General features: G+C 39.1%; 2 protein-coding genes across 3 annotated transcripts in view; one reads left to right on the top strand and one right to left on the bottom strand.

Annotated features, from left to right (window-relative positions):
* The window catches only part of LOC125240201 (P protein-like), a 24,141-nt gene extending 11,061 nt beyond the window's left edge, over positions 1-13,080 (top strand). The window contains 4 exon segments of the mRNA XM_048148025.1: positions 9,253-9,395; positions 10,753-10,863; positions 11,588-11,735; positions 12,555-13,080. Coding sequence (XP_048003982.1) covers positions 9,253-9,395; positions 10,753-10,863; positions 11,588-11,735; positions 12,555-12,733 — 581 coding nt within the window. The 3' untranslated portion in view covers positions 12,734-13,080.
* LOC125240296 (probable serine/threonine-protein kinase yakA) lies at positions 1,200-3,257 on the bottom strand. 2 transcript variants are annotated; one of them, XM_048148166.1, is made up of 3 exons: positions 3,035-3,257; positions 2,428-2,489; positions 1,200-2,279 (listed from the first exon to the last, which is right to left on the bottom strand). In XM_048148166.1, the coding sequence occupies exons 2-3, from the start codon at positions 2,444-2,446 to the stop codon at positions 1,666-1,668; spliced, it is 633 nt and encodes a 210-aa protein (XP_048004123.1). In that variant the 5' UTR covers positions 2,447-2,489; positions 3,035-3,257; the 3' UTR covers positions 1,200-1,665. The 2 variants fall into 2 exon arrangements, 1 of the variants encoding a protein (XP_048004123.1); XR_007178600.1 differs by lacking the exons at positions 2,428-2,489; positions 3,035-3,257 and adding an exon at positions 2,523-2,838.

Raw genomic sequence — 13,080 nt, 5'->3', positions numbered from 1 at the left:
AAATCTGAAGTATCAAACCTATTTTGCAAGTCTGGTTTAATGTCTTCGTAAAAGTTCTCTGTTTTAATATGATAAACAAAAGAATCAGTGTCTGTATAGAGTAGCCTTACATTTTCACCATACTTGGGTATTATATAATCATACTGAAAATTATACATTAAATATTTGCTTAAATCCAACACGGTAAAACCTACATAAATTGGTTTACTATATTTCACTACAGATTTGTTTAACTGCACCGCCACTAGCTCTTCAGAGAAAATGGAGGCGCTGTGGAAATTAGGTTTCGAAATATAAAATTCAAGACCATATTTACATTTTGTTCGTGTTTTCAAACTGTTCCAACGATTACACAGCTTAACATCGACCCTTTTTTCAACGTTCTCAATGGTCTTTCCAAATATAGAATTGTTCATTAGTTTGAAAAAATCTCTCTTAAAGGAAAAAATCTCTCTCAAAGGAGTTTTTCGCTTCAATTCTCATACGTGAATTAAGATCAATGTAGGATTTTAACCATGGTTTTTGATTGAATGTAAGTATTCTATGAATTTTTTTACATATTAGACCTTTTTCAATATATTGTTTAAGATTAACATAGTGTGTGACATAATTGGTTTTGTTATCGAGTGTCAGCAGTAGTTTTTCAATTTTACCACCCGGTGGTATTCTAGTTTCAGCGCAGAAAGGGTAATCATTGTGGCTGTCATGTAAAGTATGTGGATAATCCAAATCGACTTCTAAAATATATCCAACTTCAGAATCTATAGTCTGTGACATCACATCAAACTGACTAATCTCTTCTTCACTCATCCATCTGAAGCATCACCATAAAGATTGTTTATGTCTAAATAGATAATAAAACTGCTATCTTGTGTTACATCATAGTCTTGCATAAATTTATTGTTGGCTTTAGCGTACCGATGTGAGGCTTGACTCACACCACCTCTAATACCCCTCTTTATAAATTGAATCATTTCGTAGTCTATTAATAATTCAAGGATTACTTTGGTGTGTTTCAACATTGCATCCCAACTCAAACCAGGTGCTGTCACATACTGACACGGATCTAATTCATATGTCTCCATACAGCTAATAATAAGACATCTGTCTTTAGATACAAGTCACAGTATTCTCCTAAAGTTTTAATATTAAACGTGTCCCATACATTTTTCGCGTGTAAATAATTCTCATCGGAAATATGTGAGTCGGTGAGTTGGCTGTAAAAGGCAGTTTGAGAAGGTAATGAAGTTTCTTCAAGCTTCTCCCACCCACTCGCATATTCGTAGGGATAAACTCCTTTACGTGTTAAAATCTGCATGTATTTCTCGCGTTCAATGTGATTATGTGATGGAATGAAATTGGGTAATATTTGAAATTGCTCTCTTGAAAGATTTCCCACTAGCTTCTCCAAGCTGCTTGGCATAAATTTATACGAGTCTATAAACCTTAGACTAAAATCACCGATTTTCTTATTAAACGAAATGTACTTTTCCTTGTTAATGGGAATACATTTTAAACTTCCCTCTGTTTTGGCTAATTCTTTTATGAAGAGATGACAATCGTAACCACTCAAATTGTGAAAGATGACTGGTATGAATTTTGCTACTTTGTAATTTACATTACACGATGGATGCGCTTTACCTCTTATATTTCCTACAATTCCTCTTATACTTCTACATTACAACTACACAGAAAAAAAAACCAATCCTGGAAATTTATGGATTCATTTCCTATCACTCCCTCCACCTCATCATTAATTTCATCCCACATTACAGTTAGAAAATACACCGATACTTCATCGTCAGATGGAATATTACCTTGAATATATTGGTGTTTCATTAAACGGGACACTTCCCCTCTAAAATGATTTAGTGGCATTGGTAAACGCCATTGTTTAATAAGATAGTTGTTTTGGAATGCTCGTATCCATTGCTTTTTATTATTTTCATAATGTGCTACCAACTCTGGCTCGATACTTTCATATTCATCGTGACTACGCTCACATTTAATTGACGGCGGGACGTTTTCCTTAGGCTGATGTACAGCTAGGTTAGCATCTTCGCTTTGCACTGTTAATTTCATACATGTCGTTAACGATACCAGTAGTGTGGGAGACTGCGAAGATGTTAGCTCTTGTTGTTGCTGCTGTTGCTGTTGCTGATGTTGTTGCTGATGCTGTTGCTGTTGCCGCTCTTGAACTGGTACGAAGAGGATGGCATCGTCAATGTTGTTGTTGCTGCTGCTGCTGCTGCTTGCGGTGGCTGCTGCTGTTGCTGCTGCTGCTGAAACATTAATAATTATTATTTATTACCAATAAGACATGGTTGCAATTGCCTTATGCTAAGAATTTCTTAAGACTTTCTAGAATTGTTAAAGAATATTACGTTTTACTTTAGTAGGTAATACAAAGAAGGATTTAAATCTTACGTTTGATTTGATGATACATTGTTATTTATGTATGTATATGATATTAATATGACTCGAACAACCTGAAAAAAAAAACTTATTAAAGAAACACTCACATGTTATTTATGCTGGACAAAACTCTAAAAGCCAGGTTCTGTTTTTCGGCCCCTTGGAAACTACCGCTATGCCCCCATTTTTAATCTCATCCATCACCTCCTCTTCCATAGCGTTAAAACGACATGGAAGAGTCAGGTGACCCTCTTTTAAAATTAAAATGGTCCGCATTTTCGTACTGTCAAACTGCGAAGGCTTTTGGTAGCAGTTAATTATTTCGTATGGATGATCTATTTTTAACTCCTTAGGTTTAATCCAGTTTATGACACTTAACCCACGTTCTGTCAAACGCTCAATACAATTATGGGACATAGCGGTAATTTGACAGCTGTAGCTTTGCTCACCGTGTTATGAGTGACTGTATGGTGGCAATGGGTGAGCAGGCCGTTTTATACCCAAATCAAAACCTCAGATATGACGTTTGCGGCAGAAAACAGGAAATAGCCCCTATCATTTCACACACTCGCTACAATCTATTATTTTATAAAAACTTAAAAAAAAAATAAAAGCTTACCTTAAATTTATTTGCTATCGATAACGTTGTCGCTCTCAAAACCTGGTAGCATTAGCCGGTAAGCGATCCTTGCAGAACATATCAGCGTTAGGATCTGTTTTTATAATACGCATTTCTCCATCAGCCCAACGTTGCATTTGACCTAACATATACGCATACTGTTGGCAGTCTTCACTCAACAGTAGAGGTATCTGTGTGGTGGTTGTTGTTGTTGTTGTTGCTGTTGTTGCTACAGGTGGTGGTGGTGGTGGTGGTGGTGGTGGTGGTGGTGGTGGTGGTGGTGGTGGTGGTGGTGGTGGTCTGACTGTTCAGGTAGTACTCAGAATCTTGGTAGAAGTAGGTTTCTTTTTTTTTTGAACTCGAACTGTCATTTCTATACCATCACCGTCTTGTATAATTTGGTAGTATTCATTCTCTGACCAAGACTGTTTTATGCTCGTTTCCCGTCTTACTCGCTTCTTATGCATAGTGATATTACTAGCAGTAGATGAAACTATTGGTTCTTTAATAATTTCAATCTTAAATATAATCATATTGCCATTTATACATAGCGGTAAATCCACTAATTCATTTTGACGTACAATCTTGGTCCTGGATACTTTTGTCGTTCCCCTTTCTCCCATAAAAAACTTTACGTACCATTGATATGACGTGTTGATGGTGGCATTGGTTGCTGCAGTCTCATCTACCACAGTAGCTCGTTTTATGTTCCACGCGCGTACGGCACAAGAGGGAAAGTAAAAATCAGCATCGTGAGGTAATATAGTGATGTTTTTAACATCTGTATCGTTAACTGCATACAAATTCAAAATCACACTGACCGGTAATAAATTGGAAATAAACATTATCACCTTAACAATGTTCCAACCCGTTCTATTCGTAAGCGTCGCCAACAATGAATGCAATAATAAATCATAGATCAACTATGCACATCCTCAATCCTTGATTAACACCCACATGTTCCGCTAGATAACTTAATATAGTAGATGAAGTAAAACCATTTAGATGCGTATTGATATTTTCAACCAACACCAGTTAGATACATATTGATGTTACATTCAACCGCTGACGAATCTATTATTGAATACATTGAACTGAAACGTTAGGTACGTAATAGTATTTTATGCAACAGGCGTTTAAAGGAGGTCAAAAAAGACGAGTGGCGTGGGTAACAATTTGAGGCGAAGCCGAAAATTGTTATTGAGACGCCACGAGTATTTTTTGACTCAGTTAAACACCGTTGCATACAATACTTTTTCTACGACCATGCACTAGTTTTTAATAGTTTTCTTGAATAACTTTCGTGAAATTCACACTGTTTTACTCTATTTTGACTCAAAGGTTTGCACTGTCAGCTTGGCTGCCCAAAGCCTTCCCGCGCACGCCCGCAGTATCGTTATGGTTACAGAGCCAAACAATGCGTTTTCAGTTTTTTCGATACTGCGCGCATGCGCGGAAAGCCGGCGGACGCTGGCTTTGGGGAATAGACCTTTATGTAGGGGTTTAAAGATCTGTGCACGATCCTGTAAATGACGAATAACAGTTCGGGAGTAGAAAAAAGATAATAAAATAGGTCATATCTAATAGAATAATGCTTATTTTGAAACAAAGTTTAATTTGCAGTTAGTAATACCATTATCATATTCCCGATTCATAATAACATCATACATTTTAAAATAAACAAATGAAAACACAAACGCAAATTAACGTGGTACTTAAAAAAAACAGTCGATAAAATTATCATCATGTGGTAGCGGTCAATACGTTTCCGCTAGATATCACCATGCGAACAGAAATGTGTCAACAATTGTAGGTGAAAAAAAAAGTCACCAAACCCACCTCCACGAAATGTACCTTATTACCACAACATAAAATCTATGTCAAGTCAACCAAAGACTGGCCCATGATGTCCATACTTCAACTCATATTAACTACTAAACACAAACGAACGAAAAAATGAAAACCAACATTTTGCGTTTTTGTGCGGTTGGTAAAGTGAAGTCTAACGATATTGCCCATACATTCCCCATACATTTAACTAACCCAATTGTAAAAACCAACCGCAAATAAGGAGTGATCCAGAACCCCCAAAAATACACTACTGGCCACTGTAGAACCTTTGCACAGTAAACGTCAATGTGACTTCTTATGGCAAATAGAACATGGTTTAAATGAGACAGGGTTCTAGAGTGGCCTAGGATTCAAATTGGTTGACCGTACCTACAATGCCTCAAAGGCATATTGTAGATTCATCGTCCCTCCTGATACAATACAATACAATACAATACAATACAATACAAATGGTTTATTCGCAGTAATATGGTTACAAAATGGTCTTATATACTAGATAGTTCTACATATTACACCTTTCCAGGCGTGCGAATTTTAAACAGTCAAGAATTCAAAATTCTTTAACTACTTATACCTAACATGCAACTTACTAACTAATGTCTTAATAATAAGAGTCCTCATTGTAAGCGAAGAACTCGTTTACTGAGTAAAATACTCTAAGAGTAAGCCATTGGTGGAGTTGAGCTTTAAGGTGGCTCGCTTTCCATACAAAAAACATCTACCATTTATTTAGTCACCGCACACTACAACTAAATAAAAATATGCGCATACATCTACTATACATTATCCATCGTCGCAGTATTGAACGAAATACATTGTTTCATACAGAAATCATGGACAAATCCATGTGAATTTTTTATTAATTTTACGAAAATGTGTGTGCCAAATTTTGTGTACAGACACAGAGCCGTCATATTTCGCGCATTTTTAGTTGACATTGTCATCAGTGACACTTGGCTCTTGACAAGTAATTATTTAAAGATATTGGTTTACTTAACTCAAGCAGACTCAGAAATAATGACGCATTTTGTCAATAAAGATACATATCGTGTATTTCGACACTGCTAGTGTAAATCGAAATGGCGTCTCGGTCAAATGCATTGACTATGAAACAGGAGATCTCGAGTTCGATTCCGGGCTCTTTTTTAATAATTTGAACTTTTTTTGGATTTATTAAGTTTTATTTTTATTTTTTAATAGAATAAATATTCTATTAAAAAAGACTCTTACTATATTTCTTTCCTATTTTTTATTTTCATACAAAAATACATTATAATCTTTATTATGCCTTTGTTGATAAAATAAAATATTACACGTCAGGTCAGGTACATAGGTCATAGTGTGGGCATAGTATTAGTAATGTGCTGACTTCCTTACATTTACTGAGCTAGAGTTGACCTATGTTATTGTTGTGTGAATATTTTTCTTCAACAACTAAATAGTTATATATATGAATATGTATGTAGGTATGTGGGTAGCTTTTGCACATTGTAATTTTTCCTCAGTCACCCGCTGAGCTCAGAGACCACGAACGCTGTAGTGTTCGAAACGTCGGGATGAATTGTAAATTCATTATACACAATTTAATCCGTTTTCATAGTTTTTATTTCATGAGTAACTATCGCGGTAACTGAAGACAATATTAACTAAATGCTAAATGGTTACAAATAATAATTATCATCAATATAATCTGGTCCAGGCAGGCAATTATGGTCGCGCGATAAATGATAAAACATCTGGCCGTCCCTATAATCGCACTTACTAATAGTGCGACAGGGACGGCCTGATATTTTATCGTCTATCGCGCGACCATGCTTCCCGTGCTGTACTAGATTTAGCCCGCGGCTTCGCTTGCGTTAGAAAGAGACAAAAGTAGCATATGTCACTCTCCATCCCTTCAACTATCTCCACTTAAAAAACATGTCAATCCGTCGCTCCGTTTGGCCGTGAAAGACGGACAAACAAACAAACACACATTATCTTTGGTGAAACAACGAATTCTTCCACTTCAGATTATAGAGTAACCAGCTTTTCCCATTTATAATAAACTAGCTTTTGACCGCGGCTTCGCTCGCGTAAGAAAGAGACAAAAAGTAGCCTATGTCACTCTCCATCCCTTCAACTAAATCCCCTTAAATAATCACGTCAATTCGTCGCTCCGGTTTTGCCGTGAAAGACGGACAAACAAACAGACACACACCCTTTCCCATTTGTAATATTAGTATGGAATTGACATTATTATTTATATTTAAATAATTATATATGTATAGCCCAATTTCATCGGTAATAGCGTGTTATGTAATGGCGTCGTTGGGGAACAATCGTCTGTCACGCCGTGAAGGTGCGTTCGATTCCCAGGATTCTATAAACGTTTTGTATTTTTTTGGATATAAATTTCGTTTTTTTTATTGACTGAGCAAGAATGGAGAGCCGAAGGTATCAATTTTGTCTTAGAGAACATATTGATTTTTTTATTGTCATTTTGATTTTCTATTTATTAAGTTGAGATATAAAACACTACTTTTAATACCCTCGCTAAATATAATATTTTATCTAAATCACTCCTTAGATAAAAAAAGTCCACTTGAGTTTTTAAAGCATTACGTTACTCAGTTAACTATTGCATTTTCATTTACTAATTTAAGATTTCAAAAGCGATTTGAATACCCTTGCTCCATCAAAAATAAACAATTAGAAAAAAATCATTCGGATCGTAGTTTAGAAACTAAAATTTATCTATACTTTTTGGAATTTTTTAAAATATCAGATTAGGATAATTATGTTAGAAATTCTGAGTTCGACGAACAAAAAATAGTGTCACATAGTGTTGTGTTCCTGCCGGTGAGTAAGGCTGCCAGAGCTCAACGAGGGTGCGGGGTGCTGACGACGGGAGGACTTACGGAACTAATTTGTTCCGTCTATTGTCCTTTGAGTCGTCGGCAACCCAAACCCTCCTTTGAACTTGTACACTCCTTTTTGCTGTGCATACGCAGCAAAGGGGAGTGTACAAGTTTCTAATGGGGCGGCAACGCGCATGCGACACTATTCGAGTTGCAGGCGTCCATAGGTTACGGTGACCGCTTTCCATCAGGCGGACCGTATGCTTGTTTGCCACCGACGTAGTATTAAAAAAAGAGAAAAAGTCCTGGATTCGAACCCAGTACTTCCATGCAAATCATGCGATGGCACGTATTTACCGCAAGGCTATTTAGACAAGCTGTCGCCGCGTGAAATTATCGACTAGAATGAATACAAAAACACTGTTTGTATGTGTGAGTGGTACTTAGAAATAGTGTAAAATAGTAAATTTATTTACATTAAGGGGATTAACGTTACAATGAGAAGTTGAATGTTTGTTGTAATACGTCAATTTTAATATTAAATGTTCGCGAAGCATAATTGAAAGTATATAAATGCCTGTACGACTCCACAAAAAAAATAAGACTGGTAATTTGCAGATTAACGCCATCTAACGCAGCCTGAGCTTCGGGTAACCTAGGCGAGCCACCTTAAATCGATTCATAGTTATTTGTTATACAAGGGGGCAAAGTTGTATTTTAACGCCGAGTGTGGAATTGAAAAACGAGCAAGTGAAAGGATTCTATAGTTGAACCACGAGCGAAGCGAGTGGTTCGAGAATAGAATCCTGAACTTGCGAGTTTTTTAACACACGAGAAGTAAAATACATTTGCACCCGAGTATAACACAAAACTTTTCCCCTCACTATAGCGAGGAAATTACAACGCAAAAAATGCGTTTATCACTGCTTCCAGTATTTCCACAGGTGGTAAATCATCTTTATTACTAGATTCACCTACTTCTATCAATTTTAAAGCAGTTAATTTGACTTTATTCAAGGTCAAATTACTTTACCCACTAGTGGATAAAATGCGTTTTTACCCGCTGGTATTAAAGGACAAAACACGTGTTTCCGAGCTAGTGAGGGGAAAAAAACTTTGATGGCCATTATGTAGGCATTCCTTCTACAGTAGTACAGATTTGTTTTCGGTAACACTAATTTTCCTTCATTCATTGTTCGTTGTAATCTGTCGCTAACTTTAGGAAATTGTTCTGGGTTTGATTTTACAAATATCGCTAACTGTTTAATGTATAGACATGGTAATGTGAGCAATCGTAATTTCTCGAATAGAGGCTTGCATGAGTCTAATACTGATGACTGTAATGTTGTATGCTTGGGGTCTCCCGTCTCTCCAAACATATCAAAGTGGCTTTCGCCGACTAAAAATCGCTCGATAGTATGAACATGCGTGCAGCTGCGTTCATGGACGACGACACGTAAGCTTCTTTAACGAGCGATTTTTGGGGTTTGGAGAAACCCTAAGTCATATATAATCTGTTTTCTCCAGATCGCATCTCTCTCGGCTGGACGGCGCTGCTGGCAGCCCTGCTGCTGCTACTGCTGGCTGACCGTGAGGACCTGGAGCCGGTGCTGAGGCGGGTGGAATGGTCCACGCTTCTATTCTTCGCTGCACTCTTCGTACTCATGGAGGTGACTCATTGTTTCATCCAGGTTCTATAGGCACACCTCGGACACTGACGATCAAATATATGAAAGAAGCGCGTTCCTACTCACACAGTCTAAGTGTAGGCGAACGCGTACCATGCTTGTATAAGTGAGATAAGACAGGTTACCTGGTCATAATTCATAATTCATAATTCATAATAATTTATTGGTAATTTAAAATTACATGTCAATAGTTACAGTTGATGGGGTTTGAGCTCACTTCATCACGCACATTTGTTGCCATCTGTAATATTAAGAGTGAGGGCAGCGTTAATATACCAAGTGACTTGAAGAGAGGTTTTGCTGAGCTGGTTTGGGGAAGGCGCACTATCGCGCGTACTGCTCGCTTTTGGAGACGAAACACTCTCTCCCAGTCGGCGGCCGCTGCCCACAGCTCGATGCCATATTGTAGGCGCGAGTGCACCGATGCAAAATAACAGGCACGGACCATTTCGGTTGGGAGTATTCGTGCCAATCTTTTTAGGGCAAAACATGCAGTTGCCAGTTTTTCACACAGTGTATCTATATGACCTCCCCAGGTGAGGCCGCTGTCTAACTCAAAACCTAGGAAAGTTGAGCTCATTACTTGGTCAATAGAACTCCCGTTCGCTAGTACTGACAGCTGTCTCATTTGACGCCCAGAGAGGTCGAAACTGATGAAATGCGTTTTAGTTGTGTTCAGAATAAGGCCATTACTCTGAAACCAACTTGACACCGACGCAGCGGTCCTGTTCAGTCTGTATTCGAGTTCGTCATAAGTAGAGGCATATACGACTACGGCCACATCATCGGCATACATGAAAGTCTCTCCACTGTCGATGGCCTCTGGCAAATCATTTAATAGTAGGGAGAACAATATATTCGACACCGACGATCCCTGAGCCACGCCCATACTTGTAGTCACGGTGTCAGACCGGACACGACCGCCATCGGCAACCACAACTTGAGTCCTGTTTCGGAACAGGTTATACATTAATGAAAGCGCTGAACCCTCAAAACCGTAATGACGCAGTTTGTTGATCAAAATTTGGTGGTCTGCGACATCGAAGGCCTTTGACAAGTCGCAGCACAGGACTGCGACTTGATTTCTGCATTCACGGGCCCCCAATATTTGCCTGACTACAGCTCGGGCCAACGAAGTCGTTGAACGGCCTTTCCGATAGGCATATTGCTTCTCAGATAGACCATTTGTTGAATTTAATATCCGTAAAATCTAATTCATTTTTTCTAGACTTGCCCTTTTCCTGATTTAGGATTCGGTCGCGTTCTTGACCGGAACAAAAGTTTGATGTTTTTGCGTCGGGGCCGTCGGGGGTTAATTAATCTTTTAAATTGGTTACAGGCCCTCTCCAAATTGGGGCTAATCCAGTACATCGGAGGCCTGATGGAGGTTCTGGTGCTGAGGGTGGACGAGAGTGCTCGGCTCGCAGTCGCCATCTTGCTTATCCTCTGGGTACGTTCTACATTTTAGATCAATAACCAAGGTGAAGTAATAAGTCTAATCATAAACTAATGTTTCTAGAATACCAAAATATATGATTGTTAATTTAATTTTGGCTGCCACGTGACAGGCTTAGCCTAGTGTGGGGCCACAAGACAAATAATGTACTACTGAAACTATTCTTATTCTTTCTTATACATACATACAACATACATACAATCACGCCTGTTTCCCAGAGGGGTAGGCAGAGATCACGGATTTCCATTTACTACGATCCTGACAAACCACTTTCGCTTCACACACTTTCATTAACATTTCTCATACACGCTCGTCGGTTTTTTCTTATTCTTATTCTAAACTTAAATAAATGGATGGAGGCTAGGTCGGCCATACAAATTGACTGCGTTACCCACCCTGGGGCCCGGGCTGGGCCCTACACATAGCCCACGTGACCCCTCCCCCTGGGTACGAAGCTGGATCCGCCCTTGCCATAGCTGGAATTGAACCAGCGTCCACTGCTACCGAGGCAGATGCCTGAACCATGCGCCCACATGGGTAACGGCGGCTAGGGTCGAATGTTTCATGTTTATTTCTGTTACAGAAGGCTTGTGACGCTAATCAAATTATTCTTAGAAATAACAATGATTTGTTCATTAAATTTGATTCGTTTTTGCTTATTTCACTTATTTGTTAAGAGGCTCGTAACTTGTATAAAATGAACTTTTCGCCTCAACAGGTCGGCGGTGTGATATCTGCTTTCGTAGACAACCTCCCCATGACGACGATGATGATCAGAGTGGTGATCTCCATCGGTAGCAACCCCAACCTCAACCTGCCACTGGCCCCTCTCGTCTGGGCGCTGTTGTATGGAGCCTGCTTAGGAGGTACCATCAAATTTATATAGCATTGTTGTAGCGCAGTTGCCAGCGCTCACTTTGAAAGTCCTGACACTCTTGACCATAATTCGTCAAATCTACCGGCAGCAACCCTGATGCTTCTTGCTTAGAAGGTAAGGCGAAACCTACGAACCTATCTGAATTAAAGCTGTAAGAATATGTTACTATCGGAAATGGACTGAGGATTGTCGTGACTATGTAGTAGGTACCTAGTAAAGTAGACTTTTGTCACAACTGTCACAAGCAATAACGACGATGCTGACTAATTAATTGGAAATGGCCTAGTTTCTCACTGAGAATGACACTGAGGTACTACCCCGCCTGGTGGGGTTTTTCAATTCTCAGATCATCACTATTGTTTCAATCATCACAGGTCTAAGGAGGTGAAGGTGAAGGACAATCACCTTCTTAGGTTGTCACAGCCAGTGATGATGAAACAATTGTGATGATCTCAGAATTGAAAAACCCCACCAGGCGGGGTAGTACCTCTTGCATTCTCGCTTTCTCCATCTAGCGCGATTTCAATTATGGACTCGCACGCAAGAACGCAAGTTGTGCTAAACCGCCAGCTCAACTCTACCAGCAGACGTGCGATAGAGAAAACTACGCTCACGATATGAGGTGCTTACGCATTTTGACCCCCGACGCAAAAACGACGGGGTGTTTTGACGTGTCTGTCTGTCTGTCTGTCTGTCGTAGCTCCCGAACGGATGAACCGATTTGGATTTAGTTTTTTTTTGTCTGAAAGCTGAGTAAGTCGGGAGTCGAGGGTTTTTTAAAAATTTTAATTTTTATATAATTTTCCAGGTAACGGAACATTGATCGGCGCAAGCGCAAACGTGGTGTGCGCGGGAGTGGCGGAGCAACACGGCTACAAGTTCACCTTCCTGCAGTTCTTCAAGGTCGGCTTTCCCATCATGATTGGGCATATGGCCGCTGCGTCGGTCTATCTGTTACTCTGCCATTGCGTGTTTACCTGGCATTGAGAGCTCTAGAAGATTTTAGCAAAAAATCTGAAATATATTCCAATAATGTCAGCTGATCAATTTGTGTATAAGTCATAATCCCCGATGTGTGTTGACAACCACGGTTGACAACAGTATCTGGTAAAAGGTTAAAAGAACATGGTTCATGTGAGAAACTGTTCAATTCTGGCGAAAAGGGTTCGGTTCGAATCATAGATCAATTATAGGTACCCTACTTAAATTATAGTTTTCACAACTTGATTTCTCAATGCATGTTTAAAATACAGCCACCGATATAGTATTTTATGCAACAGGCGTTTAAAGGAGGTCAAAAAAGACGAGTGGCGTGGGTAACAATTTGAGGCGAA

This window comes from Leguminivora glycinivorella, chromosome 27, assembly GCF_023078275.1.
Source record: "Leguminivora glycinivorella isolate SPB_JAAS2020 chromosome 27, LegGlyc_1.1, whole genome shotgun sequence".
NCBI classification, from domain to species: domain Eukaryota; kingdom Metazoa; phylum Arthropoda; class Insecta; order Lepidoptera; family Tortricidae; genus Leguminivora; species Leguminivora glycinivorella.
Note: the sequence above shows the minus strand (reverse complement) of the source record. Positions and strands in the feature narration are given on the sequence as shown.